Source organism: Vanellus vanellus, assembly GCF_965231255.1.
Source record: "Vanellus vanellus genome assembly, chromosome: 6".
Lineage (NCBI taxonomy): Eukaryota > Metazoa > Chordata > Aves > Charadriiformes > Charadriidae > Vanellus > Vanellus vanellus.
Window position 1 is genome coordinate 18,323,141 of NC_138911.1, and position 26,096 is coordinate 18,349,236.

General features: G+C 55.8%; 1 protein-coding gene across 2 annotated transcripts in view; it reads left to right on the plus strand.

The window, feature by feature from the left end:
* Positions 1 to 7,358: 7,358 nt before the first annotated feature.
* Positions 7,359 to 26,096, plus strand: part of DUSP8 (dual specificity phosphatase 8) — a 28,808-nt gene continuing 10,070 nt past the window's right edge. The window contains exons 1-2 of one of the 2 annotated variants that reach the window (XM_082484825.1): positions 7,359 to 7,629; positions 14,064 to 14,202. In XM_082484825.1, coding sequence (XP_082340951.1) covers positions 7,399 to 7,629; positions 14,064 to 14,202 — 370 coding nt within the window. In that variant the 5' untranslated portion in view covers positions 7,359 to 7,398. Of the gene's footprint in view, positions 7,630 to 14,063; positions 14,203 to 23,159; positions 23,471 to 26,096 lie in introns of those variants that run through there. The other variant, XM_082484824.1, reaches the window with a different exon arrangement.

Below are 26,096 nucleotides of genomic sequence, written 5' to 3' on the forward strand. Positions count from 1 at the left end.
AGTGAGGCCAGGGGTCCTATTTGTCATTTAAATATGGGAGACTAATGACACTGCGCTGGGCAGGTGCCAGCGGACTGCCCCTGTGTTTGCTAGGTGCTTGCTTCACCAGCCTTGGCCTCAGCCGTGACTGTCCCTGGCGCTCTGCTGAGATGGACAAACTCGTGTCACTTGGGATTGTCCTTAAAAAGTGAAATGTTGGCGTATTTATCTGCAGCCTTGAAAAAACCACAGCTTAATCCTGTGCTTTTTTCTTTCACTTAGAATGTAGGTGGTGTGGGAAAATAGTACGCAGGTCCTGGAGACCCTTTCTCCAGGAGACTGCAGATGCAGCAAGCAGGTATTTATGGTGCTTGGTGTCCTAGGAGGAGAGAGCTGGACCAGCCCTGCAGAAGTATCTAACTGCATACCTTTCCAGGCTGCCTCTGTCTGCTCTTGTTGCAAAAAGGCAAACGAGCTACTGGAGATCCCCAAGATAAGCCCGCTGGCCCCATGGGGTTGTGCAGCAAACAATGGGGATATCAGGCAGTGGGCAGTAAGGGCTCTTGAAGCATCAGTAGGACTAGATTTCTCTTCTCCAGTGAGACACGTCCTCTGTGATGCATGCCAAGCTGCACAAAGCAGAAGGTGCTTTCAGCTCTGAGATGAGAGCCTGGCCAGCTCTTGGTTTGGCAGGGTGAGGGTGGAAATGGGATAGCTTTGGTATTAGAAAGCAGCGTGCTTGGGAGCTCCATCCTCAGCGTGGGCAAAGGCAGCGCTTAAATAGCTGGCTTGTCATGGATAACCTTTGGTCTTGGCTTTTGTAGGCTTTAAAATGAAAGCTTTTGTTTATACTAAAGGGGGAAACCATATGAATAATGTTAAAAGCACAAGTCTAAGAGAAGGAGATACTGGTCTTATCATCTAGACTCCAGCTAAGTTCCCTTCCCTGCTGTCCCCGTTGGCTTTTCCTGACTGATCTCCAGACTGACCACCATGACTGCAGTCAGAAATTTTTCAGAGAATGGCTGCTTTGCAAATCCTTAAATGCACCTGGGTCGCTTTAGTGGAAGCAGGTGATTGCGCGTGCAGTCATAGCCCATCCAAAGCTGCTGGCACAACATCAGGTGGTGGCAGGGGATGAGGGACCCCCTTCGCTTGGCTCAGCTGCGACCAGAAGAGCCAGTCTGCCTTGTGGGGTGAGGGGTGCGTGGGGAAAGACTCCCTTGCAGCTGGGTACAACTTGTCTCCTTTCCTTTCATCCTTTTCCTTCATTCCCGACTGCGGCTCAAGCGCGAGCAGCCCCTGAGCTGCCCCATGCCGCCAGCCACATACCCGAGGCTGACCACCCCCATGCCAATGCTGCTGCGTGCCTCCACGCCACGTCCCTCATCCGGTGTGAATGTACCATCTGACGCTTTGCCGAAGGACATTCTGGTCCTTCAACCACATCCTCCAGTGGAAAACACCTTCTGGACCGAGGACTGCAGGTGCAGAGGGGAAATGGGAGGCATGGGGAAGCGAGTAGGTGCTCCTCAGGCATGTGCAGCTCCCTGCAGGGCTCCCCACCACGCTGCTTCCAGCCTACAGGAACTGAAAGGAGACTGCAGCATAGAAAGGAGGAGGGGAAAAAAAAAATAAATCACGAGATCAGCAAACAGCTGGGCCTGAAACCCTGGCAAAGGTGCAGTGGCTGCCTCCCGGTGATGTGATGTGGGAAGAAGGGGAGGCTGCCCCTTCCCAAAGCCCTCACTGCATAGGGAGGGGGTGTGCAGGGGCTCCTGTCCCAGGGAAAGGATGCCTGCGGTGTGCAGGGAGCAGAGATGGGGATGTGAGATCAGCGTGCACGAGGCTGGGGGGAGTCCTCTGTCTGCCTTGGAAAAAAACCCTTTGGGTCTCAGGGGGTTAGAGCTGGGCAGCAGACTGCATTGCCATCTCCCCTACGTCTTCATACTGCTGGGACTTGGGAGATGTCGCTCCTCCCCATCCTTCAGATTCACCGGGGAAAGGTGGACAAGCAGACTTCGCGTCTGGGTTAGTGGATGTGGTTAGCAGTGTTTTCCAAGCCTTGTTTTAAGGAGCAAAAGAAAAAAAAAAACCTCAATTTTTCCATCGTCAAGCAGAGAAATCTTTTATTCTGCCTTTTAAAGGAACCTTGAGTAGCTGCTAAGAAAGCATCAGCGGTTACATCACCTCCAAAGCGGTTACTGCAGGCACCTGACAGCTTTGTCCCACTGCCACCCTGGGGGATCATTAGTGCTCCGAATTCCTTGCCCTTGGAGAAAGCCTGCATCGCTTGCTGGGAGGGGGAACCCGCTACGCGTTTTATGGTGCTGTAAGTGTCAGAAGGGGATCAGTAGATAGGCTGTGGTTCACAGCAAATGGGATAGAGCAAGGGGACACATCCTGGAGTTTCCTAACCCCATCCCATGTGCTAAGCCGGGTTCTTCAGCTGGTGCAGGACCTGAGCATCTTTCCAAGAGTGAGCCAAAGGCGCTGCAGTAGCATTGCCTCAGGCCGGAGATGCAGCCGTTGCCTGGCAGCTGCAGGTTTCCAGGGAAACCAGAGGTGCTAACTTGTTAATGAGCCCCACGTCCCTGATTGCTGCTGCAAAATAATAATAATTAGTAATAGGCCCGTGATTTAGGAATCCCTCAAACAGCATGAGCCTGCCGAGGGGAGTTCGCTAACTGCTGAAGCACTTGAAAGAAATGAGGGGAGGGGGAGGAAAAAAAGGATGGGAGGCTTGGCAAAAGTGGCGCGTTTTACATCTTAATAAGTGTCTGGAGAGCTGGGGGGCGGTGGGGTCTTGCCAGCATCCCAGCAGTAAGCCTGGGGCTAGTGGCAAGGCTGACCTGGATGGATGGAGGAGCCTGGCCAGGCAGCATCTCGCTGCAGGGCTCAGAGGACATGGATATTTCCCCAAGTGGGCTGCAAGGGGAAAAGCCAGATGACTTAGCTCAGTCCTGCTGGGTCCCTGGTGGAGATGGCACTTCTTCGGGAATGGCTGTTTTCATGGATTACTGGGGATAAACGAGCATGGGTTTCTCTGTGGTGCTCTTATCCCTTGGTGAACTCAAGGTGGAGATGCCACCAGCAGAGCATGCTCCTGGGATGAGCATCACAGGGAGCGTGCAGTAGAGCCAGTTTCACTTATGTGATGGAAAGGCGTTCATGGAATCAGAGCTGCTTCCCACAGCAAAGCTGGCCTGCCCAAGGCAGCAAGGGGAGCATCTCCTAAACTGGACCTTGTGTGGATGGTAGAGCTCTCCAGAACACAACTACTAGCTTGGTGCAGAGAGTGGACGTACTGGTTAGTGAGGTTTATGGTTGCTACAGAGACATGCTGGCCTTCCAGTTGATGTCTCCAGTACAAGAGAAACCAGATCTGCGCCCTTCCCATACCACATCTCTCAGCTGGCGGCCCTGTGCAAGGGAAGTGGTCTCCACCTCGGTGACCTGTGTTGGGCCAGCACAGGGATGAATTCCCGTGGTCTGTCATGCCATGCAGATAGATTTCAATTGGGGCATATTTTGCGTTTTCTTGATGTCTTGCCTGGCCTGACCAGACAAGGGTCACAGCCAGGTTGAACACTTGCCCTTAGCCTGGCTTGCGCGCATCTCTGTCATGTTTGTGACTCGTGTGGCCAGCACCCTTCACCTGACATGCACATCCATGGGGGTGATGCTGGGGACAGAGTCCCGGTGAGCGGGCAGTTGGCCCAGCCTGTGTGCTAAGCTCTGCCCGTCTTTCTGTCCCTCGGCTGCAGTGTGGCCTCTCCTGCTTTGCTGTCCCCATTCAGCTAAGCCATGTGCCCATCTCCTCATTACAGGCACTCCAGGGAGAGGTGGGATTAAAGGATTATGGTAATGTTCTTCAGGAACACTGAAGAAGATTAAGATGGCTTTAATAAACTGATAAGAGAGGGACACAGCTATGTTTCTGAAACCCTAATTTAGGTTCCAGGTTAACCTTTTCCCCTGGTCTCCTGTCACCATGGTGAAAAGATCTGTTCCTTCAATTTTCCTTTTGAGCCATCTGAGCAGAAGCAGAAAGACATCTTCCTTCCTTCTCTGATAGCCTTCCCAGGTCTTAGAGCTTCTCAGGTGTTAGAGCTCGTTCTTCTCAGATACCATCTCACACACAGCCTGCAAGGTACTGTGAAGGTCTTGTAGGCTCTGCTGGTACCTGGGGTGCCTGTTAGCTGGGGATGAACCCACCACCCCTCAGTCTGGCTTCAAAATGTCCTGTGGTTGGTGGCAGAGAAATGGCTCCATCTGCCTTTGACCTAGCTGGACATACAAGTGTCTTGGGTCTAATGCCAAGGTTTACAGCTCCCTACAACCGCACTCAGTCAGTCATCTCCATCCCCCGTAAAGGCTCCCAGAAAGAGGGGCAGAATGGAGCAACCTTGCTCTGCCTTCACCCATGGCTTTCAGGTGGAGCTGGGAGTGGGACCTTGCTGATGTGTCTGCCACCAGGTCCACCTGGGCGTGCTGGAGCGGACGTTTATCCGGTTCTGCAGGAGGACGGCTATTAGCTAAGCCGGGAAGCCTCCTCATCTGTCTTCTCCAATCACTTCCACCCAAGCTCCCAGTCATCTGCCAGAACTTCATGCATGGAGTTATCTTTCCCAGACCTCTCTATTTGTGTTTGAGACCCCCAAAGTTTACCCCTTGCTCATTATCTGGAGAGCAGATACTGTGTTATCTCCGAAGGTACTGCGTAATGTGACCCCCCATGCTGGATCGCTCCTTCCTCCCACTTCAGTCTTTCACTCTCATTGCTCTGCCACGATATTATCCCCATCTTTTTTGTCTGTCGACTCTCTCCATTCCCTTTTTATTTCTTGAATGTAATTGGAAGAGCCAAGAAGAATTCACAGCCTGGTGTCCTGATGGGGAAGGGAGGCAGAAAGTGATTTGGGGAGCGGGGTGTGAAAGGAAGACGAAGGGGAAAAGCTGGCTAATTTGCATCCTTTCTGAGTGCCCTGGCTCTATAGCCAGGGTACAGCAGGGGGTCTTCTGGCAAGGCGGTAGCGACGTAATGAGGTGTGTCATATCCCAGCAGGAGCCAGCCTCGCTCCCCCTCAGACCCCCTAATTAGAACTGTTTCAATTTTTAAGCCCCCCTGGAGGAGTGCTGGGGGGAGGCGGGGGGAGCGGGGTTCCTGCGGCGGGGGGACCACCAGCCCCCCACCGAGGGGGCAGCTCTAATTGGAGTTGCTGTGAGGAGCCGCAGAGCGATACAAGCTCGCCGTGGGGCTGGGGACAGCGATGCCGTAGTGCCACGGGGCTGCCAAAATGCTTTGTGCCAGGAGGGGTCATCGCTATTGCAGCTTTTAGGGGATTCTCCCCCCAACCCCCACCCCAATTTAAATTAACGCGTTGGCAGAGGCAGCAGGGGTGTGATACAGGGGCGGGGGAGAATTGCACATCCTATTGTGGCCTTGTATTGGGAGCTTGGATCCTGAGGCTGAAGCCTGGGACATCTAGCCCCTGCTTTGGGAGGCAGGTCTGGTAGCCCAGGGAAGTTGGGGCTGTTAATGCTGGAGTCACGAGCCAGAGCAAATGCTGGAACCCCATCCTCATATTCTCTGGCTTTCCATGCTTTTCCTGCACGCTGTCTGTGTTCTCCAAGTTTGGTGACTGGTAACTGAGGTCCCTGTCATTTCACCCAGTAGCATGTCCTACCCAAGCATCCCTTTGATGTCCCGAGTTACCATTGCAGTAGGTGCCTGGACTGCAGGCGCTTGAGGTGTAGGAGCTTCCAAGAGCTGCTGGTTTACTCGGATCAGGGTGACTCGTAAGCCTCCTTTCATCCATGGACCAAATCCTGGCCCTGCAGAAGTCAATGAAAACCTTTACACTGCCTTTTCAGGCATGGTATTCATAGTCCTCCTAATTTAGATGCATTAAAGCTTCCATGGAACAGCTTGTGGGTTCTCTCTAAAACACCGTCTGGCAGGAACAAGAGGAGCCTGGTAATAGCCCAGGCTTATTTTCTGAATGACTGCAGCGGCATTAAAACCTAATGCCATTAAAACATGCCTGCAATGACGTGTACCATTAAAACCTAAGAAGACACCCTGAGCTGAATGCCCCCCAGCCTGCCTATTGCTCTTGCAGACCCCATGGGCTGGGGATGGAGGAAGCTTGTTCTTCTGGTTGCACTTCAGAGAGCACCAGGCTCAACCTTCCTTAGCTCCTAAGATGGAGCCCAGCTATGTACCCCTGTATGCGAATGCCCTTTCAAAGTCTGTGCAACTTAGATGCTGGAAAGATGCTGGCCATCTCGGTCCAAGTACAGCTTCCCAAGGCCTCTGCCCTAATGCCTGGCCTGTTTATCAAAGGCAGGAGTGAAGGTCAGCTCGACTTCTTGGCTTCCCAGAGAGGTCATCTCTTGACTCGCCAGGAGGCAAGCTGGCACGATACCCGTGAGCAGGCTCTGATAACAAGGCAGGTGAAATCCAGTGTGAAGTGATGGATGCAGACGAGCAAACCTGATTTGGTGGTGTGTCTGATGGGTCCCAAACTGGCTATTACCATGCAGCAGCAAAACTTGAGAGCTGAGCTAAGCCGCTTCTGTGAAACCATTAGCTCTGTGCTCGGCAGAGGTCAGGAAAAGCAAATGGATTGTGAGGAGCTCTTGCGCTGGGAACAGGGAGAGGAGGAGACATCTTGCCCTGTGCAGATCCCTGGTGTGCCTGCCTCTCAAACACGGCACGTCGGGACTGGCCAGCGTGGCAAAAGGCATCTGTGCAACAGGCAGCTCTGTAGATGCTCTGACCTGAAAGGCTCCTAAACGAGGTCTAAATGCGGGGAGAACTGTGGGGAAGGTGATTAGGGAACGGACCTGCGTGGCCTTGTCCAGTGCAAGTACTAAGGGTTGCCCAGAGGAGCCATTGGCTAGCAGATTTGGAGCAAACCAGGGGAAGGACTTCTTCAGCATAGCTGGCAAACCGTTCTACTCCCTGCCACCGGCCACTGTGCCTGTTAAAAACTGACATGGCTTCAAAGAGCAATTAGACAAATTCATGGAAGAAAGCTCTGCTGAGGGCTATTAAATACAAAGAGAAAACCTCTGGTTTGGGCAGCTCTGGAGCCAGGCTGGGAGAACGTACCTAGAAAGTGTGGCTTGTTGCACTCATGCTCTTCTGAAGGCCAAGCCCTTGGGGACTTGGCCCAACATGAGTGTCGCGTCCTGCCCAGCTGACCGGTCATCTTCTCCTTTCCTCTCTTTCCAGGTTCAGCACAATGAGTTGGCATCCTGGGTGCTAGCAGTGTGAGGAGACCAAGACGGGTGCTGCCCTGCTCACCCCTTACCCCCTCGCTCGTTCCCCTTGGGGAGACGGGTGCTGGTGTCCCTGCCCTGCCCTTCCACCCCTTGCCTCCAACTCGCCATAGAGGGGACGGGCCCGTTATGGCTGGAGATAGGCTTCCACGCAAGGTGATGGACCCGAAGAAGCTGGCCAGCCTCCTGAGGAACGGAGCGGAGGGCACCCTGGTCATTGACAGCCGCTCCTTCGTGGAGTACAACTCCTGGCACGTTCTCAGCTCTGTCAACATCTGCTGCTCCAAGCTCGTCAAGAGGAGACTCCAGCAGGACAAGGTCTCAATCACGGAGCTCATCCAGCCCGCCTCCAAGATGAAGGTAGGGGATCTGGCTCTTACCTTTCTTGGACACGCACACCCTCTTCCCCAGTAGAAAGGAGCAGGGTGGGGGTGGGATGCAGGCTGGCCTAAGAGTCGGTCTATGCCTGGTATGTGCATCCTCCTCTTCCATCCCTTGACCCCAGTATCTCCTCGCATCTCTCTGGCACCCTTTGGAGAGCTGGAGCCCTTTGGAGAGCTGGAGCGTGAATTCATGCAGCCAGAGGGCTGTCCTCGAGGACCTGCTCGTTGCCTCCACCTGAGTGATGTGGCTTCCTGCTCCAGGAGCCATCCCCAGGCAAGTCTAACAGGTATATCAGCCTTCAGACTTGTCCTACGCCAGCAAACAACCCCCCAAAGCCTTCCTGGAGCTGTAAGCTTAATCCCCTGCTAAAAACTCTTCCCCTCCCCTCTGTCATCTCTAACTCCATTCAGGGACATGTAATCCTCCTCCCCTGTGACGCCAGAAGCTCTTATCCGGTGTCATGGCATATTATCTCTCCCAGGCTCCTCTCTCTATCGCTCCCGGTTAAATAATAGAGGTGGCTCTGAGCCACGGAGCTGGGCTGGAGCCCCGGCCAGAACAGCGCCGAGTGTCCCCTTGGTGCCACCGGGAGGGGGGGGGGGGGGGAGGGGCCGCGCCGGTGGGTGGCGGGCGGGGGGACGAGCCGGGGGGGTGCTTTGCCGTCGCAGCCCGCCCTCCCGCCGGCTCGCTTTTACCGTTTTTCCCCCTCTCGCCTTGTAATTTTATGGCAAAGCGAGGGTAATTCAGGCGATTAATCAAATGCTGGGCCCAGCTGGAGCCATCTGCGGCGTGTCCCCGTGTCGTCCCCCCCCCCTTCGAAGCCACCGCCGTCCGCATTGGCTGCCGGTGACATCACCCCGCCGGGATCAAGGGGGCTGGCAGCGGGGGGGGGGGGCTTCGCGCCAATCTGCGGCGGGGATGCTGCGGGCTGGGCGATTTGGAAGGGGATTGCAGGGACTGAGCGACTGATTCCTGAACGGCTTTAGCTGCTCTTAAATCCCCGGGAGAATAAAGCAGAATAATCAGTTTTTCGCAGGCAGGGGAGGGGAGGGGAGGGAGAGCGGTGCGGCCGCCCTCCTCCTCCTCCTCCTCCTCCTCCTCCTCCTCCCCCGGCGAGGGTCACCTCTGCAGTGGCCGCCGTCACGTGGAGCGGCAGCAGCGGCGAAAGCGATGCGCAATGGCGGGGGGGGGGGGGGAGGAAGAAGAGGAGGATGACGGGGAAGGGGGGGGGGGGGGAAGCATGGAAGAGTTAACGTCAGCTGATGCCGTCCGCCTCCGAACCTGCAGCTCGGCAGCCGCAGAGGAGCGGTGGCTACCAGAGGGGTGGGCTGGCTCGCCCCGGCGGTGCCTGCTCTGTCCCCGTACGAGGAGCAGCCGCCTCCTCCCCACTCCTGGATCATTGCGTAATGGTCCAGGTACCGGCTGGGGACGTGATTATCACCAAGGGATGCTCGGGGGGGTGGTGGTGGAGGAGAGGCGTTACCACCGTCTTTAATTCACGGATTTTTCCTTTCCTTTTCTTTTTTTTTTTTTTTTTTCTTTTCGGTATGGCTGAAATCTCTCCCGGCGCATCCGCAGGCAGGAGGCTGCGTGTCCCCGCTGCCGCTCTGCGCTGGCCACTTGCACGCTGGCTCTTCTCAGCGCACGCAACTGGGGAATTAATTAAGCTTCAGGGCACCCTTGTGAGGTTAAGCCACTTGCCCCGGGAAGCTGGAGGAAGGGACCGGGGGGGGGTGGTGTGTGTCACAGCCGTATCCTCATCTGGCATAAAGCAGGGGTGGCAGACGTGGTTTCGGGATGTCCAAGCCTTTTCGTGCATGCACCTGCGAGTTGGAATTTTAGAGTGATGAACTCTCCTCTCCCTCCTTCCCCCACGCCTCTTATTTCAGCCGCTGGGATCATAGATGTATTTTGGGACCTCCAGAAATCAACATGGAGCACAGACCCTCGGAGGGGGATGCTGAAAGCTGGTTTAGACCTCTGTTACTGTATGGTTTCCCTGCCTCCACCTGCCATCCCTGGGCAGCCCTCCCCTCCTCCCCCCAGCCCTGCTCTGCCCCTGTCTCCCCACACCGGGGCTGGGGGAGGCGGTGGGGTGAAGCAGGGGAGGGGGGGACGGGGGGCACTGCTGGCGTTGGGAGCAGATGGCAGGAAGGGTGACATCAGTGGTGCGATTGTCCGGCCCCATTATTCCTCCTGACGGGCCTCCCGCCCTCCTCCCGCCCTCCTCCTGTTTCCTGCTCCCGGCCGGCCAGGGCTACCGAGACAAAGGCAGCCGGCAGGGATGCGGGGCTGCCCGGGCAGGGAAAGGGTAGTCCTGGGCCCCCACCTCGTCCCGCTCCTCCTCGCCTGTCCAGTGCAAAGAGACCTCAACCTGCGCATCCTGGCTCGGTCATGGCCCGGGTGGCGATTGCCTTTTGGGGAAGGATGCAGGGGCTGATATAGAGCAAAGCTTTTGGGCAACCCTTCTTTTGGGGTTTTTGGAGAGCTTTTGGGCTCTCCCCTCCACTCCTGCATGCGCGCAGGCAGCAGGGATGAGAGCATTTGTCTAACTTGCTTTTCCCAGTGCTCACACCCCTCTTTTCCATACCACTGTTAAGGAAGGGTACCATTAATGGTCCTTCTGGACGCTGCAGTTTGAAGCAACGGCGTGGGATAACAGCAGTTCCTGGCTTTTTTGGTGCAAGGAAAGGAAAGGACCATTTGGTGGGAAAAAAGAAATGGGGAAAATAAAAATCCCTTTGTTTTTTTTCAATGAAATATGTCTACAATTGTGGGCATAGCTAAGCCACTGCTCCCTGAGCCCCATTGTGCACTGCATCCCGCTGGGCGTGTGCATCTTCCCATGGTGCCCGCCTGGGAAACTGCAGCAGCAATTCATTTCCCAGTTAGCAATAGTATCCCTCTGCACAAAAATGGTACCAATGTAGTGCTCTGGTTTTGGTTTTGAACCCTTCTCCCAATACTAACAATAATAAATTCTCCCCATAATAAATTCCAATAACAACTGGAATAATTCAGCTCCTTGGTGTAGTTTCGGGGGCAGAGGTTATGGGAAATTCCTGCTTGGGTTTTTACTAGCATTTCTTGAGGGAACTGTTGAAAATTTCACTTCTTCAAGATCCCCCTGGAAAGTCGTTCCACCTCTCCACCTCTTCTCACTTCCTGAAATCTAGCTATCTCTGGAGCGGCTATAGCCGCAGTTTGAGGCATGACAAGGGTCTCTTCGGGCAATGGGAATATTTATTTATTTGCGTTAGGAGCATGGCCCTGCAAGCAGCTGTTTTGCTTGAGGGAAAGCCGGGGCTTAGTTTTGAGCCATGTGCCTGGCTGCTCTTTATGTTGATGGAAGCCCTGTTATTTCAGTGGGGTGATTCACAGTGTTTTGAAACAATATGTGACTGAGATGTCGGTAGTAATTGGGATAATAAGAATAGCTCGCTCTTATCTGAGCCCGGATCACCTGTAGAGCATCATCATCCGTGCTTGGCAGCTGGGAAGAGGCGGAGCAGGGACCCAGACTGCGTTGAACCACCCAGTGCCCAGGACCAAATGTCCATAAGGGAGTTACCTTCAACCACAGTAGGGGAGGGTGGTGGGCAGCACCGGGCTTGGCGCAAAGGCGATAGATGGTCTCAGCTGAGGGTTGGTTGGAGCTGTTGGCCGGGTGGTCCCTGCTCCTGGCTGACCATCCTCCCTAGCTGAGATGCTGGCAAGGGGGAAATTTGTCCATGGGGAGGTGCCCTGGGGCCAACAGCATTTCAAGGGCATGCACGGGTTTGCAAACCCCACTCAACATCTCCTTGGAGCCAAAAGACTTGCTGTGCCTTGGCCCCACTGTCCCTTGCTGGCTAGATTTGGGGACCCTTTCTGGAGGGTGATGCCTGGGGATTTGGTTACTTCTTGGGGTGATGGGCAACCCCCATGGGAAAGCTCTCACCGTGGAGGTGCTGCGCCTCAGAGGAACTCCTCTGTTAGCCGTGCCCCTGCCCTATGCCAGCCCCTGGCAGAGGCAGGAATCTCTCCCTGAGCATCTCTTCAGCTTTACCCTCCTCCTCTGTCCTGGTTAGCTTTTAACCTCCATATGTTTAAGGCCAGAGATGGGGCAGTGCCTTCCCCTACGTATGAGGAGTGTGTGAGGTTAATGGGAGACCCACAGACCTGATTAAACATCTCCCTCTCATTTCCCTTTGTGGCGAGGAGCCGGGGTGCCGGTGCCGGCTCCTTGTGTGCTCCACAAGGGCTCCTCGGGGCCATCCTGCAGGCACCCTCGCCCCAGCAAGCACGGTATTTATTTTCTGCAGCCGGGCCATGCGAGGCCAGCGCTTGTTTGGCATTTACATTGAGTGAAACATTATAACTTTAATAAGATGTAAACCGTGTCGCACATCTCTGCCGTCGCTCAGCAACCCTGCAGTAGTGGCCCAAACAAAGCCTTCCCGTGCGGAGGGAACACTAAATCCTATTGTGGGATAATTCTGCTCAGCCAGAGCTGGTATCTCCCCTGCAGCCACCCTGGCCAGGACTGCACAGCCAGGACAAGCCCCTGCCCCACTGCAGCTCAGTCCCTGCCTCACCGTGCTTTTAGGGGAGAGGTTTTTCGGGTTGTGCTAAGGGCGTGCTAGGGGAGCTTGAAGGGACAGTGGCCCTGCTAAGGACTGGTGGGCTCCTGGCTCTGGGCTGGCTCGGCAGCCACCCTGTTTCCCTCCAACTGCACTTGGGATGGCTGAGGAAGAGATGCTGGGGTATGTCCTCAGCTGTCGTATCCGCAGCTGGCTTTGGTCATTTTTCAGTGTCTTATTTTAAAATTCCCGCAGCCTTTTCTCTTCCCTCTCATCCTGCCACTGCCTTTTCATCCCTCCTATCATCCTGCAGACCTGCAGGGCTAGTTTTGCTCTCCGGTGCCGGGCTGGGGACAGTCGGCTTCTTTGAGCTCCCCCATTCCTATTGCAGAGCCATGAGTTGTGGCCGGGCAGGGATTTCTGGGGCTGTCCTTCCACTGCGGCGAGGAATCGTGATGAGCTCAGCTAAATTGGTGCGCCCTGCAGTTTTATTTGGATGGCGCTCACGTTGCCGAGCAGGGAAGCACCTGCAGCAGGGTGTGAAAGCAGCATTAATATCGACAGCAACCCCGAGCGAATCTGCTCTGGTGATAAGATAGCGCATGGCAGTGAGACAGCAAAAGGAGGCGGGTGTCCATGAGTGGTTCCTAGTTCAAGTGGTCTCCTAAAGGGTTTTCGGAGAGGGATGGACAGGGGATGGGAAATGGGCAACTCCAACATAAACTGGAGGAGAGAGCAGCTCAGGGGTGCAGACTCCCTCCCTGCCTGCTGCTGCCTCCTCCTCCTCCTCCCGCAGCGTGATGGATGTGCCTTACCGCGCCGGCTGGGAAGGCAGGCGCTCACAAGGCAAGCGTATGCCATCCATCAGGCTATTCAGTGAACGCGCTGAGCCATGCTTCTGTAAGGATCTTTATCTTCTTTTCATGCACGGACCTTCAGGTAGACGTAGGAACGGCCGGCCAGCTGTGCCTTGAATGGTCTCGCTGCAATCCAGGCACGGGGGGGACTCCTGCCTGCAGACAGCTGCCTGGCTGCAGGGTACCCCACCATTTCACCTGCCCAGAGACCCAGCAGTGGCAGCAGGGCTGGGTGCTCTTTGTGGCATGAAAAGTCACGTGAGAGCAGCCTGGGAGCTGCTTTCCCTCTATCCCAGCACATCTCAGCCGTGTGCAGGCCCCACCATGCATTACAAACAGAAGAAAGAGCACCCCCCTGAACATCCACAGAGCTAAAGAAGAGATTTTCCCTCTCCTTCAGTCTTCAGGGGCGATCTGCAGGTTTGGGTTGAGCTTCCTGAGGGGTAGTGCCTACAAAGGTGTTACTGTGCTGGGCACAGTGTCTCCTGGCTGAGCCCTGAGGAGCTGTCGCTCCAGCCCCACTCGCTCCAGCTGCAGCACAGGGGCTGTGCTGGGAGCACCCCTGCCTGCAGAGCCACCCCCAAATCCCCATGACACAAGCCAGGCTGAAGGCAAAGGTTGGGTGGGGACGAGGTGGTGGAAGAAGTCATGGCGACTTCTGGGATGGGGTTAAGTAATGGCAAGCTGAGGGTGGGCAATGGGGAGGATTCACCCTATTTTGGGTAGGAAGCTCAAAAGCACTCACAGTTGGTGGGGCTGCTCCAATGAGCATCTGTACTGACACACTCGCATGTAACCATGGAGCAGAGTGCCAGCCTTGCTGGACCCTTCATTTGGTGAGTGCAGCCAGCTCATGGGAACAACATGGAGCTGGGGTCTCCCACTTGTGTCACTGCTAAATTCAGCATTGCTTCCCATGGTGGTGTGGGCAGCAGCATCCTCAGTACTCAGCCTATTTCTCTGACACCTGGTTTTCACCGTTCCCCTGCAGGTGGAGGCGGAGGAGCACCAGGACGTGGTCGTCTATGACCAGAGCACGCGGGACGTGACCGGCTTGGCTGCAGACAGCTTCCTCTCCATCCTCCTGGGCAAGCTGGATAGCTGTTTCCACAGTGTTTCCATCCTCACAGGTAGGAGCCCTGGGTTACCACTTCACCTGGCGCTCGTGCCCTTAGTCTGGAGTTATGGAGCTGTGGCCACACGCGTCCATCTGCACCGGCTTTCTCAGCCACTGGTGGCTGTGGTGGCAGCGGAGAGCCCCACATGCGGACCAAGGAGGCTCGACCCACACTGGCATCGCAGGGTCATCCCCATGCATTCATTTCTTGCACCGTCCAGCTTCCCGCTGCTGCACCCACCAGCCAGGGTGAATGAGAGAGGAGGGTATGGAGGGGTCGCAGTGGCATGGATCCAGCTACCCAAAAGGTGCCCTTCGTTCTCCCATCCCTGCGCTGCTTCATCCTCGGTGAACGTGCCAAGAGCCGGACCCAGTTCGGGCGCTCTGCTCCTTCTCGCTGCTGTTAAAGGGAGGGCAGAAGAGGAAATCCATGGATGTGCTGGGAAGGAGAAGGGGAAGGAGGGCAGGGGCAGAGGGTCATCACTGGGTGAGTCAGGGTCTGCTGGAGATGATGTTCTCTGCACACAGGCGTGCAGGCAGGAGGAGGCACACGCTGCCCTAATGACAGGTCTTCTGCAGAGCAAAATGGGAGACAGTCAACCGATGAATAAAAGGCTCCAACCCAGCAGAGAGGAGGAGAAGGAGGCAGCGAGCTGCTGAAGGGAGAGTTTAAGCTGCCTTTAATTCCTTATGGCTGAGACGGCCGGGCATCTTCCTGCCTGGCCACCCACCTCTGAGTTTTCTGCCCGTGGAGGGGTGGGCAGGCGCTGCCCCACGCAGCCCCTCGGTCCTGTTTAGCTCAGCCAGGCTCCTAGATAGTGTCGAAAGCACAGAGATTGGGTTCATCTCTGTTCCCCAAGCCTGTCCTCATCCTGTGGCGATTGCGTACTGCTTTGGGGCTGAGGCGTAGGGTACCGACCTCTGTATCCCAGAGGCATCGCAGGAATGGAGGGAGCAGCCATCCCCCTGCAAACCCAGCAGCGTGACAGACCCTAAGAAGGGTTAGTTGTGAAGGGGAAGGTGGCGCGAGCAAGTGGCATTCAGGGAGCCTTGCCCGTGCCAAGGCATGGGTGAGTGCTGTTGAATTAGAGCATCTGCATCGTGATGGGGAGAACGGAGCAGAGAAATAGCGGGAATAAACTCCCCGGTTCGAGGGCTTCAAAAGCAAGCAGTGACTACACGAAATCACATTAAAGCTGATTAACGTGGCCCAGGTTGCAGGAGCTCTGCTGAGTCCAGAGCTGGAGGATGCAGCCATGAGCTTGCTACAGCCACCGCCGGCCTGCCCCAGCAGCCGTGCCTGCGGCTCCAAGGTCATCGCGGCATAAACAAGGGCACAGCTTGGCGCATGGTGCAGGAGAAGGCGGATTCAGTCGCATCTGGGAAGGAACCTGCTTAGTCACCGGGAAGGGTCAGGAAACAGCCTTCGCAGCATGACCTTGGCACCCCCCAACCCGCCCCGTTGCTTTCCCAGGGCTGTGCGCTGGCTGCAAACCGCCACACTCCCCCCAGGTCCTCCTGGAGCAGGGATGGGGCTGGGTGAGGTGATCCCTAAAGCCTCAGAGTCTTCTTCTCCCTGGGAAAGTGAGGGAAGGCTTGGGGGGACCCCCATAGTGCTGGTGCACCCCAGCCACATGCCCAGCACACCCCACGCTGGGTGAGCGATGGCATCATGCCACCCCCCCAGCCGTCAGCATCGCCACTGCCGAGCCCGCCACGAGCAAACCTGCACCTCACTTGGGCGCACGCATCTGCCATCTTCAGGGCGGCCATTTCCGTCTCCCTGGGCTGCAGGGAGCCCAGACCCCCAAGCAGGGGTGCGGCAGTGCTAGGCGCCAAGCAAAGCTTAAATCTCCCCAATTAAAAGCTGTGCGGGGCCGCAGCCTGATGGGGAACATGGGCTGCCAGTGGGTGGAAAAAACGGGAACTGAAATGTAGAACACTGGGTCATGGCGGCGGCATTTTACATGGAAATCGTGACTGGAAGCGGCTGCGGAGAGCATCCGGGGGAGGCTGGGCACACTCGCCAACACGCGCAGCTTCCTCCTGCCTGCGGTGTCGGCAGCGGCCGGGTTGTTTTAGAGGCAGTTCTTAGGAGGTCTGAGAGGGGATGTGCGTGCTGGGCCTGATTCTGACCCCTCGCCCTGGTTGGGTTTAACCCCTCAGACTGTCTTCTCCAGGCTTAGGCACCTCGTCCTGCCCCAGCCCATTCTGTGTCCCAGAAGAGGTGCCAGGGTCCTCGCTGGAGATGACTTGTGACCCCAGTGGGGAGTTAGGCTGGCAAGGGCTGCCAAAATCACAGGGTCCTGCCCTGAAATCTCAGCCTGTCCCTAAGTGGATGCCAGCGCCCCAGGGAACCCCGTCCAGAGGGTCCCCAAACCCATATGCCAGCCTTACACAGCCCCAAAACCTCCTGAGCCCCCCTGTGCACCCCAGCTCTCCTCAGCCCCAACAGATGTTTCTCCAGGGTTGATAAACATCCGTGCCTCAATGTCCCCATCTTGTCCAAGGGCCATGCTTGGCCATTCTTGCTCACCTCCAACCCATTGTCCTTCAGACCCTTGAAGCAGCTGGTGGAGGCTGATGAGCTGGGGGTGGCAAGAGCAGCGGCAAGGACCTTTCAAGGGTTAACAGCCCAGAAGCAGCGATTCCAGTGGGGCTGGGAAGGAGGAATCTGAGTCAATTATTCCCAGTCTTGGAAATCATCAGCTTGTCTTCTTTTTTCCCTTTTTTTTTTTTTTTTTTTTTTTTAATTGTGTAAGTATAAATAGTGCTGCTTGCTGCCCTCCATCCGTGGGAGCAGAAAGCCTGTTGATTTATATGGTTTTCCTGACATCACATGAAGTGGTGGAAAACTGAATGGAGCCAACATTTTTCCTGCATTACGTAATGCCCCCTCCCTCCCTCCCGGCCCAGCTCTGCTATTCCTGCAGGAGCCTGACTGTTCTTTAACCTTTGTTTACTCCAGCACAAACCCTTGCTTTTTTGCTCCCCCCCCCCAGCTTTTTTTTTTTTTTTTCCCTTTTTTTTCACTTTGGGTTTTTTCTTCCCCCCTTCTTCTTCCCTTTTGCAAACTCCCACTTAGTTTTTATTAACAGCCATTATCTGTTTATGAAACAGCAGCAGTGGTCTGGCTCCATCGTTCCCTGATGGTTCCTGCATGCCAGCTCTTGTATTGTAGCCTGGCCAGAGCTGTAGCGTGGTGCTGAGCTGCTGGGTGCTGAGCTTCACCAGCTCCTCTTCATTTGTCCAGCTGAAGCAAAGGGTGGGGATATCTTCCTTTCCTCCCGTTCAGCAGCTAAAAGCGACAGCCGAGGGCTTGGGATGCTCGTCCGAATGATGCTCAGGCATCCATCCCATCCCTACTCCTGGTCCTTGAGCTGAGCGCTGGGCTCCTCTCTCCTGTGGCTGAAGCCGTACTCCAGCCAAAGATGAAACTGGGGTGGCAGTGTGGCCAGCAGGAGTGGTCTCCGCAGCCCTGACCGCTGGGGTTGGGACCCCCGCCCCGTGCATGGCAGAGGCTCTTTTCATCACGGTTTCATGCTCTGGGGGAGCTTTATTGTTGCGATATCGTGCTCCGACCTGAAACAGGCCCCTCGCTTGCTTTCTGAACTCAAGTCATGAGCTTTTCATCTGGCTCGGGAGCGCGTGTGAGATCATCTTCAGCCTCCCCCCCCCCCCGCTTTTGTACCAATTCTTCAAGGAATGTTTAAATTTTCCAGTCCTGTTCTTTCTAAATTTGGAGCGTCTGTTTACTCCCAGGATTCGGAAAGAATGTAACAATATCATCAGTGAGAAATCCCTCCCAGCCCTCCCCTCTTCATCCTCCTCCTTGGCGAGCGGGCTGGACTCAGCAGCGCTGGCCGTGACCCAGGTCCTCTCCAGCCCGGTGGTGCCACGACCAACCAGTGCGGCCGGGGAGAGTTGTAATTGCGTGTCGGCAGTGATCTGGAGAAGGCTTAGATTTGGGGGATTTTGGAGGAATCTACCAAAGGCAGGTGACTTCAGAGCAGACAAAATGAAGTACTGGAAAAGGAGAGGGGACTTCCGTTGCAGGAGCTGACTTGAGCTGCCCAGGCGGGAGTGGGTTCAGCACTGGCTGGAATTATTTCTGAAACAAGGATTCAGGGACAGGTTATTTTAATAAAAAAGAAAAAGGACTTACTTTTTTTTTTTTTTTTTTTTGCTGCATAGAGACCTAAAAGGAGGTTAACCATCATGGCAACTGAATGTGACTTTGTGCATCCTTTGCTGAAAATAGTGATGCTTTTGCGTGTTGTGTCGATCTGAAGGCACAAGCCCGCATCATATCTCCCTTGCTGCCTGCTCCTCTTGAAACACATCGGGCTGGGGCTGTTTCAGAGGAAAAGACAAGATAAATGAAAAAAGCCAAGCTAGGCAGGTGCAAAAGCAGTGCATAAGCAGGGCAGAGCAGAGGAGGCTTGCTTTTAGTCAGAGTCCCAGGTGCTGGAGACAGTGTATGCGTCTGAAAGGCAGTAGAAATACAAATGAATCTGCAAAACTTGTCACAGTTGATGCTGAAGCTGAAAGCTTAGCAGGATCCAGAACCAGGTTCTTACAAACCCAATGTAAGAAAAAAAATCATCTAAAACCTAAGAAAGAAAATATCCTGAATGTCCACACTTTGGTCATCAGTCAGAAGCTGTCTGATGGTAGTGGGGAAGCAGGACCCCCCTGCAGCTGGTTATTTATTGGTCACCTTCCTCATTGCCCACTGTGGACAGGATCATGATTTCATCTGATGACTTTGGCATGTGAGTGCGTCTCCTGGGGATGCAGCATGTGCAGGATGCACTAGGTGGTGAGCTTTGTCCTCTGGCTCCAGCAGAGCCTCTGCTTGGTGCAGGTGCCTGAAGATGCATGTGTAGGTCAAACATTAGGGCTATTTCAGGTACCCCCAGACTACGAGGTCTCAGAGCACTTGTGGACTTACTGGCATGAATCCATAAGATACACCCACAACCTTTTCTTCTAAAGTCTAATTATTGCCTCTGAACTTCCCAGAAGCACCTCTGCCCACCCATGGACGTCTCCATCCCATAGCATACTGTGATGAACCAAAAAGCAGATCCTCAGCTGGCAGGAATATGGGTATGAATAAGGAGGGTGCAGGGGTGGGATGAGATGGGAAAGCATGCTCTCGTGGGACTCTCAATGTCTTGCTTCTCCCTGATTTGGGAGTTTTGAAGATCAGCACGGCAAATAATGTGAATGGGGATCCTGGTTGTTCTTCATCTACAGGCTGCCTGCGTGATGGTTGGGAAGGGAAGAAGGGTAAAAAGTGCCATGGAGGGGGTTACACCTGGCTTTTCTCAGGGCGTTGGTGGTGGGGTGCAGAGGGATTATCTGCGGTGATGCTTTTCTTTTGACTGTCCAGAGGGATGGAGTTAGGGAGCTATTGCCAGCCTAGTGGGAGAGGCGCTTTTTTAAAATTCATAGCTTTGGCTTTAGTCACTTGAAGTTGGACTTCAAATGGTAACACCAAGGTTTGAGATTTTTACAGTCCTGGAGATTTAAGTAACTCTCCAAACCTCCCTCCCCTGCGCCCACTTCCCACCCTGGGTCTGTGGCACTGAATGAGTTGCTTTCCTTCCTGCAGCAAGGCCATCTGGGACCACTTTGGCCAGGGCAGGACCGTGTTTTCTTGCCCTCCAGCCCCCATCCAGTGGGTGCTGGCATCCAGCCCTGCCACCCAGCCCAGCGGTGGCCCTAGGGACTGCTACCAGTTTCTGCAGCCCGAGGCATGGTGGCAGGGTAAGGTACCCTCTTCCCATCCTCCACCAAGACCGGGAGATGCCTGGGAGGGTTTCAGCCCCAGAGGGACTGGCGGCTGCATCCCTGGGAGAGGTTAAGCCAGGTCATGTATGTGCGAGCTGATTGTATTCCAGACCTATGCTCTAAACCTCCCTGTTTAGCAATGCTGTCGTCAGACAACTTGTTTTCCCGATTCTATAATTACCTCGAGGAGCTTCCCCTCCCCCTCTGGCCACGTTTTTAACCATCGGACCCAGAAAAGGCGAGTGAAAGGGCCAAAGGCAGAGAGGGACGGAGGAGAAGGGACTTACAGAAGAGCAACCCTCCGGTTGCCAAGACTTACAAAAACGCCATGTAATTTCATTTCTCTTTTCTGGAAAGCCGATGGGAGGAAGGCAACTTCCTCAGTAAGAGATCGCGATGGGCAGGAGCCGCTGCCCAGTTATGGTTTCCTTCCTTTTGAGAAACCTGCCTCCCCTTGTCTGCCACCCCCTTTTCCCGGGCCAATGCCGCACGCTTGTGAAAGGTCAGCGCTGGCAATTATTATAAGGTCCTGGTGCTGGGTGGAGAGAGGAACCGCTGGCCGTTGCCCAGCTGGGCTTGCGCCAGGCTATAGGTACCGTTGCGATGTAGGTGCTCAACAGGGGCTTTCTGCTCCCTGCTCTTGCAGGCGGGTTGCGTGACTCCCTCCAACCCTTTGCAGTAGGTTTTTTGCTGCTGAGCACTGTGGCGATGAGAGTGAAGCAGGGCCAGCAAGGCTGGGCATCTCTCCCCAGATGATGTACCTCGGTCTCCTAGAGTGGGTGACATCCTGGCCAGGAGGAGCACCTGAGAAAAGAGACTGAGGGGCAGCAGGTGATACACAGGATGTGTCTCCATGCTATGGATGTTGCCTTTCATCTCTCTACTTGCTAGCACTCCCCTGCCCCAGCACCAGCTCCTGACCCCTACCCTGGTCCTGGCAAAGGGATGAAGAGGATGGGGAAGAGGACGCTGCTTGGGGAATGGTGGCTGCGGGTAGCATCTCCATGTGGCTGGACCTCACACTGATGGAGGAAGGGGGTTGCTCGCTTGTCTTTTGCTGAGGGTCAGAGGGACACAGGACACCAGTGAGCCTTCTGCATCAGGGACTACTTGGTGGTGCCGTGCCCAGCTTCCTAGCTGCAGCCCTGAGTGAAAAACTAGGTCCGAATGCATCCTGAAGGAACCTGCCAGTATCAAAATAACTTGTGCCGAGGGCTCTCACAAGCCTGAGGGAGTCAGGCAACGAAAGGGCAGCGAGGGGAGGCAAATTCATGTTTGTGAACTGCTGGGTGAGAGACAGGTCAATGATCGCACCCCCTAATTCACCACATGATTCCTGCAGCATCCCCTTTGGCTGGCACAGAGCAGCCAGCCGGCCACTGCCCCTGCATGACCTGGTGATGGTTTCCACCCCAGTGGAGCCCCAAGCACAGCTGACAGAGCGAGTCGCAGCAGAATTGCCCGCCAGCATGGGTAGAGCACCACTGGCCCAGCAGCAGCGGGAGACAGAGGCATCTCCCTTGCTGGGAGCCATTGTCGCTGGCTGCCAGCATTATGCACCCTCCCTTATAGGGACGGAGGTGGCAAAAGTGGGGGACCACGGACCTCCTGGGGAGCTGCTGCAGGAGCCGCTTCCCAAGAGTGGCTCTTAGTGGAAGGCTGCTTCTCTCTCTTCCAGCCTAGTTGGAGCACGCTTTGAATTTTATCCAACCTCTGACCCACATCTGATAATAATCAAACCATATTTGTTACAACAACAAGGCTTGTTAGGAGACTGGCTCCGCTCAGGGAAGGGGGGGGAGGGGAGAACACTTAGTTAATGCCAGTGACCTCATCTCATGTGATGTCATTCAAAGGAAAAACACTGAAGTCACTCACATATGGCTCAGCCTGGGGTTTTTCAGCCTGTAAAGCTTCAGATTTTCAAAGGCACAATACATGCCCCCCCCCCCGCCTCCCCGCCTCACTCCTCCGCTTGCTATAATCCTGAATGATTTTCTGGAGGCCTGGGCTCAGACCAATAAACTCGTAAGGAGCTGTGTGGAGACGTATTAAGGAGTCCCGCGGGTGGGAAGGGGGGGGGACAAGTAATTCTCTCCCCAGGACAAATACAAGGAAGAAAACGTATCAACCCCCAACCTGCTTCAGAAGCCACCGCTGATGGATAGACCCCAGCGGGGCTGGGAAAGCCCATTCCTGCATATTCCCTCTTGCTGGACTTTTGCACGTGAAAAGGCTTTGGCGGAGGATGCATCTCCTCCAGACCACTGTCCTTCTCCACCGGGACTGGGCAGATAACTCCATCGACGTGGCTGCGCACAGGTGTGAGCAGCCCAGCGCCAGCCCCTTTCCCCGCCAGCTGTTGGGGCCCATTTGCCTCCAGCTGTTTGAAACCACTCCAGGATGAGCATCCCTTCTGGGTGATGCTCTCGGTGGAGACATCAAGAGGAAAGATGAGCTGGTGGTTAGGGACCTGCTGTCTGGTCCCCAGCTTTTCCTGCAGCAGAGAACCCCAGAGAAGTTGTTTAATCTTTTGTGCCTCAGTTTCCCCCTTGGGAAATGGAGATCATGGCATTCCCCTTCCTGGTGCTGGGGTTCAGAGTTAGACATCCCCCAGGGGATGCACGTTTGTCCGGCCAGGAGCAGCTGTGGGGAGGGGGCAGGATAGGGTGCAACCGTGGGGTGCCCATCGCCGGGTGGGGGGCAGCAGGGAGCAGGGATGGAGAACGGTGCCGCATATCCCCCCTTGGGAGCGGGGGTTTGATTGCACACCGTCCTGGCTGGTGCTGAAATGAGGTGTGGCCATTAGCTTCCTCCAAGTCCCTGTCCCCAAATTAACTCTGCGGGGCCAAATCCAGCGTGGTGCAGCCATCCATCTCTCACCGCGGCCACTGGCTTGCGAGGGGCTTTGGGCGGGCGAGAAAATCGCAGTTGCGCCTTTAAGCGGGGAGCGAAGCATATGTCAGGCCCGGCGTTCTCCTGCGTGTCTGTGTGCTGAGTAAGGAATGCGGTCGCATGCCTGACCCGTTAGCTATGAGCGCGCTATGAGCGCGCTATGAGCGCGGCGGTGGATGGATCAGCAGAGCTGTTGCTCATGGGCTGAGCTCATTCAGGCTGGAGCGGGAGCCGCGCACGCAGGGAGCGAGAGGGAGGACGGGGAAAGGGGGCTACGCCGGGCCCCCCGACCTCGCTCAATTTTTTTAATGCCTTTGATTTTTTCAGCCTGAAGGCTGGAGCCAGGGGCAGCTGGCGGTGCCCTGCCGCGGGGGGGCTTTTTTTGGTTTTTTTAGCGTTTTGTTTGCCCGCCAGCTGTTGTTTTGCTAAGGCGAGAGGTGCCCCGGCGAGCCGCAGCCCAGCTGCCTGGATGCCCGTGGATGTAATGATTGCTCCCTCCGAGGACCAGTTCTGGACAGACATGCGCGAGGGGCAGATGAAGCTGAAAATAAGGGTGCGGAGGATGAAGGAGAGCAGGGACATGAGAGGTTTGTCAGCCGGCCGGCTCCTTTCCTTCCGATGGGGACGGAGGGGGAAGAGGGGGTTGCTCAGAGCCCTGCTTTGCCTGGGGGACGGAGATCGCCTTTTCCGAGCGGCCGACGGGGAGCGGAGGGCGATGGCTGGCGATACAAAGAGCGCAGGCAGCTGGCGAGCGGGGAGATGGAGGCGAGCGGAGAGCGTGCGGAGGGGGAGCGATCACCAGTTCCCAGCCACGGGCAATGTGCGGAAGCGCTTGCGGAGGCAGCTAGCCCGGTCCTGCAGGCAGCAGCAGGCAAGGAGCTGCACAGAGGGGGCAGCTCCTTCAGGCAGGTGAGAGGCTGCCTGCAGTGGGCAGGGGCATCTGCAGCGGTCCCGGCATTGGGCAGCTTTCCAACCTGGTGTGGGGTCCAGCGAGGCTGCCTGGCCACGGGGGACCACTCCGGGGTCTCCTGAACCCTTCTTCGTTCAGGCAAGCTTGGTGAGTGCATGGACGGAGCAGAGGAGGAGGAGGGATGGAGAAAGGCTGCGGGAACCAGGGCAGGCTCTGCCGCTGGCATCTCTGCTCCCTCTGGAACTGGTTTGGAGGGGTCACCACGGCTGCGGGTGTCCGTGCCCCGGGGAAAGGGGGGTGTGCAGTGGGAAAAGGACGAGCAAGTGTGGCGAGGTGTGCAAGGAGGAATCGGCTGAAAGAGCCCTGCGCTGCTGCCCGCACCCGGGCAGCTGCCCGACGGAGCCATTTCGCTTCGCTAGCATGGTTGCTGCCTGCCCGTTTTCAGGGATACTTCTTTCAGAAGGGGGGTTTGCAGTGTTGCCACCCCCCGGGCCAGGGTGAAGGGCAAGCAGAGGAAGGGGATATTAACTGGAGCAGCTTAAAAATATGCCGAGCCTGGAATGACCTAGATTACCGAAGGGTTGAATCAAGAAACTTCCCCTCCATCACCACTTAAAATGGGAGCCTGCTAAAAGTGCTTGACAGGTTTTTGTGGCATGAAATACATAACCCAGTGGTGGTGTCATCAGTAATAAGTCACTCCTGGAAATGACACATTTTTCTTTACTTAGAATGAGTAAGGCTGGTCCAAAGCAGGCACAGTCACCAGAGGAAAATCAAGCCCAGCAGCTCCGAGAGCGTGTCTGTGGTTGTGTGGGTGGAGGGCTTCCTTTCTGACCCTTTTCCATTTTTTAAGGATGTTTTCTGCCTGTTCAGGAGAACGGGAGGGGAGGTCTGTGACCAGCCTGCGAGGCCAGGGGGGGCTGGTGTGGGTTGGGAGGCAGCAGGGCGATGGAGCAGCAGATGGGCAGAGGCTGTTTGGGGTGACCGTTAGGGAAACAGGGAATTCACATGAATCCATAATAGAGCTGATTCATCGGCTTTCTCATCCCCACTGCTTGGAAAATAAAAAAAAAAAAAGGGAGCCAGCAGTGGGGTGATGAAATTCGGTGCCAAGTGAAGGTGAGGTGAAACCTGGGTTGGGGAAGAGCACAGGTGCTGGGTGGGGGGATGCGGGATGGGGACAGGAGACTAGGCGAGCACCAGACATCTCTCTCAGATGGGTGGAAGTAAAAGAGCATCAGCCAGGAAGAGGGCGAGTTGGCCAGGCTGCAGAGCACCGGGATTTCACCCAGGCAGGTTGGAAGGGCATGCAAGCAAGCAGGCTGCCCGCATCCAGCATCGCTGGCAGGGCTGCGAGCACCAGGCATTGCCAGCAGAGCTGAGGAAAAGCAAAGAGGGCGGCAGCGCTGAGAGGGGTACAGCGAGGATGGAGGCAGGGAGAAAACTCAGAAACGTCCCAGGCAGCGGGAAGTGCTGACAAAGCCCTGGAGCTTCCCAGAGCACAGTGAGTAAGGGTGGCAGTAAGCAGTGTTTCATCACGCCGCCCGGCTTAGCTGCCGGCACCAACAGGCTCCCACCCAGCACGAGAGCCAGGGAGACGGCGGTTTGCAAAGAGGGATTTTCCCAGTGGCTTTGGGGATTCACGTGCGGCGTGCCTGGCCCCTCCGCTTTCCTTCCTTCAGTTCAACCCGCTACAGAGATGCTCAGCTGAATGCTCGGGCTCACTACCCTGCCAAGGCTGGGCACGATGCAGAGGAGGGGTGGGATTTTGCAGGTCCCCCTGGCTCTCATCATCTGCCATGACTCAATTCAGCAAGGTGGTTTAACACCTGGGGATGTATAAGTCAGGGCACTGGGAGCAGCGTGTCCCCAGAGGCTGGGGTGATAGAGAGGGGGCATCCAGGCACCGTCCCGGCCACTGAGCCGGCACAGCAGTGGGGGAACCGTGCTGGTGTGGTGGCTGCTCCAGCAGCAGCCGAGGCGCGTGCTCACTTGCATGCCCCGCTGCCCCTCGCCACGTGCCGCCCTGGCAGCAGCTCTCAGCCACCGCAGGCATTTTAATGAGAGCTGAGCAGAGCCAGGCCTCTCTCAGCCCCTCCGGCCGCTGGGAGCTTTAGGGGGACAGAAGGTCTCCAGAACAAGCACAGGTGCAAAACCCACTGGTGGGGCTGTGGGCTGCCACAAAAGCCCCAGCACCTGCACAGGGAACGGGTCTCTGAGCAGCTCCAGCTGCTACTTCTTAACATTCATTACAGGAGCAATGAGGGTGGGCTATAAACCACCTCTTTAATACCCCCTGT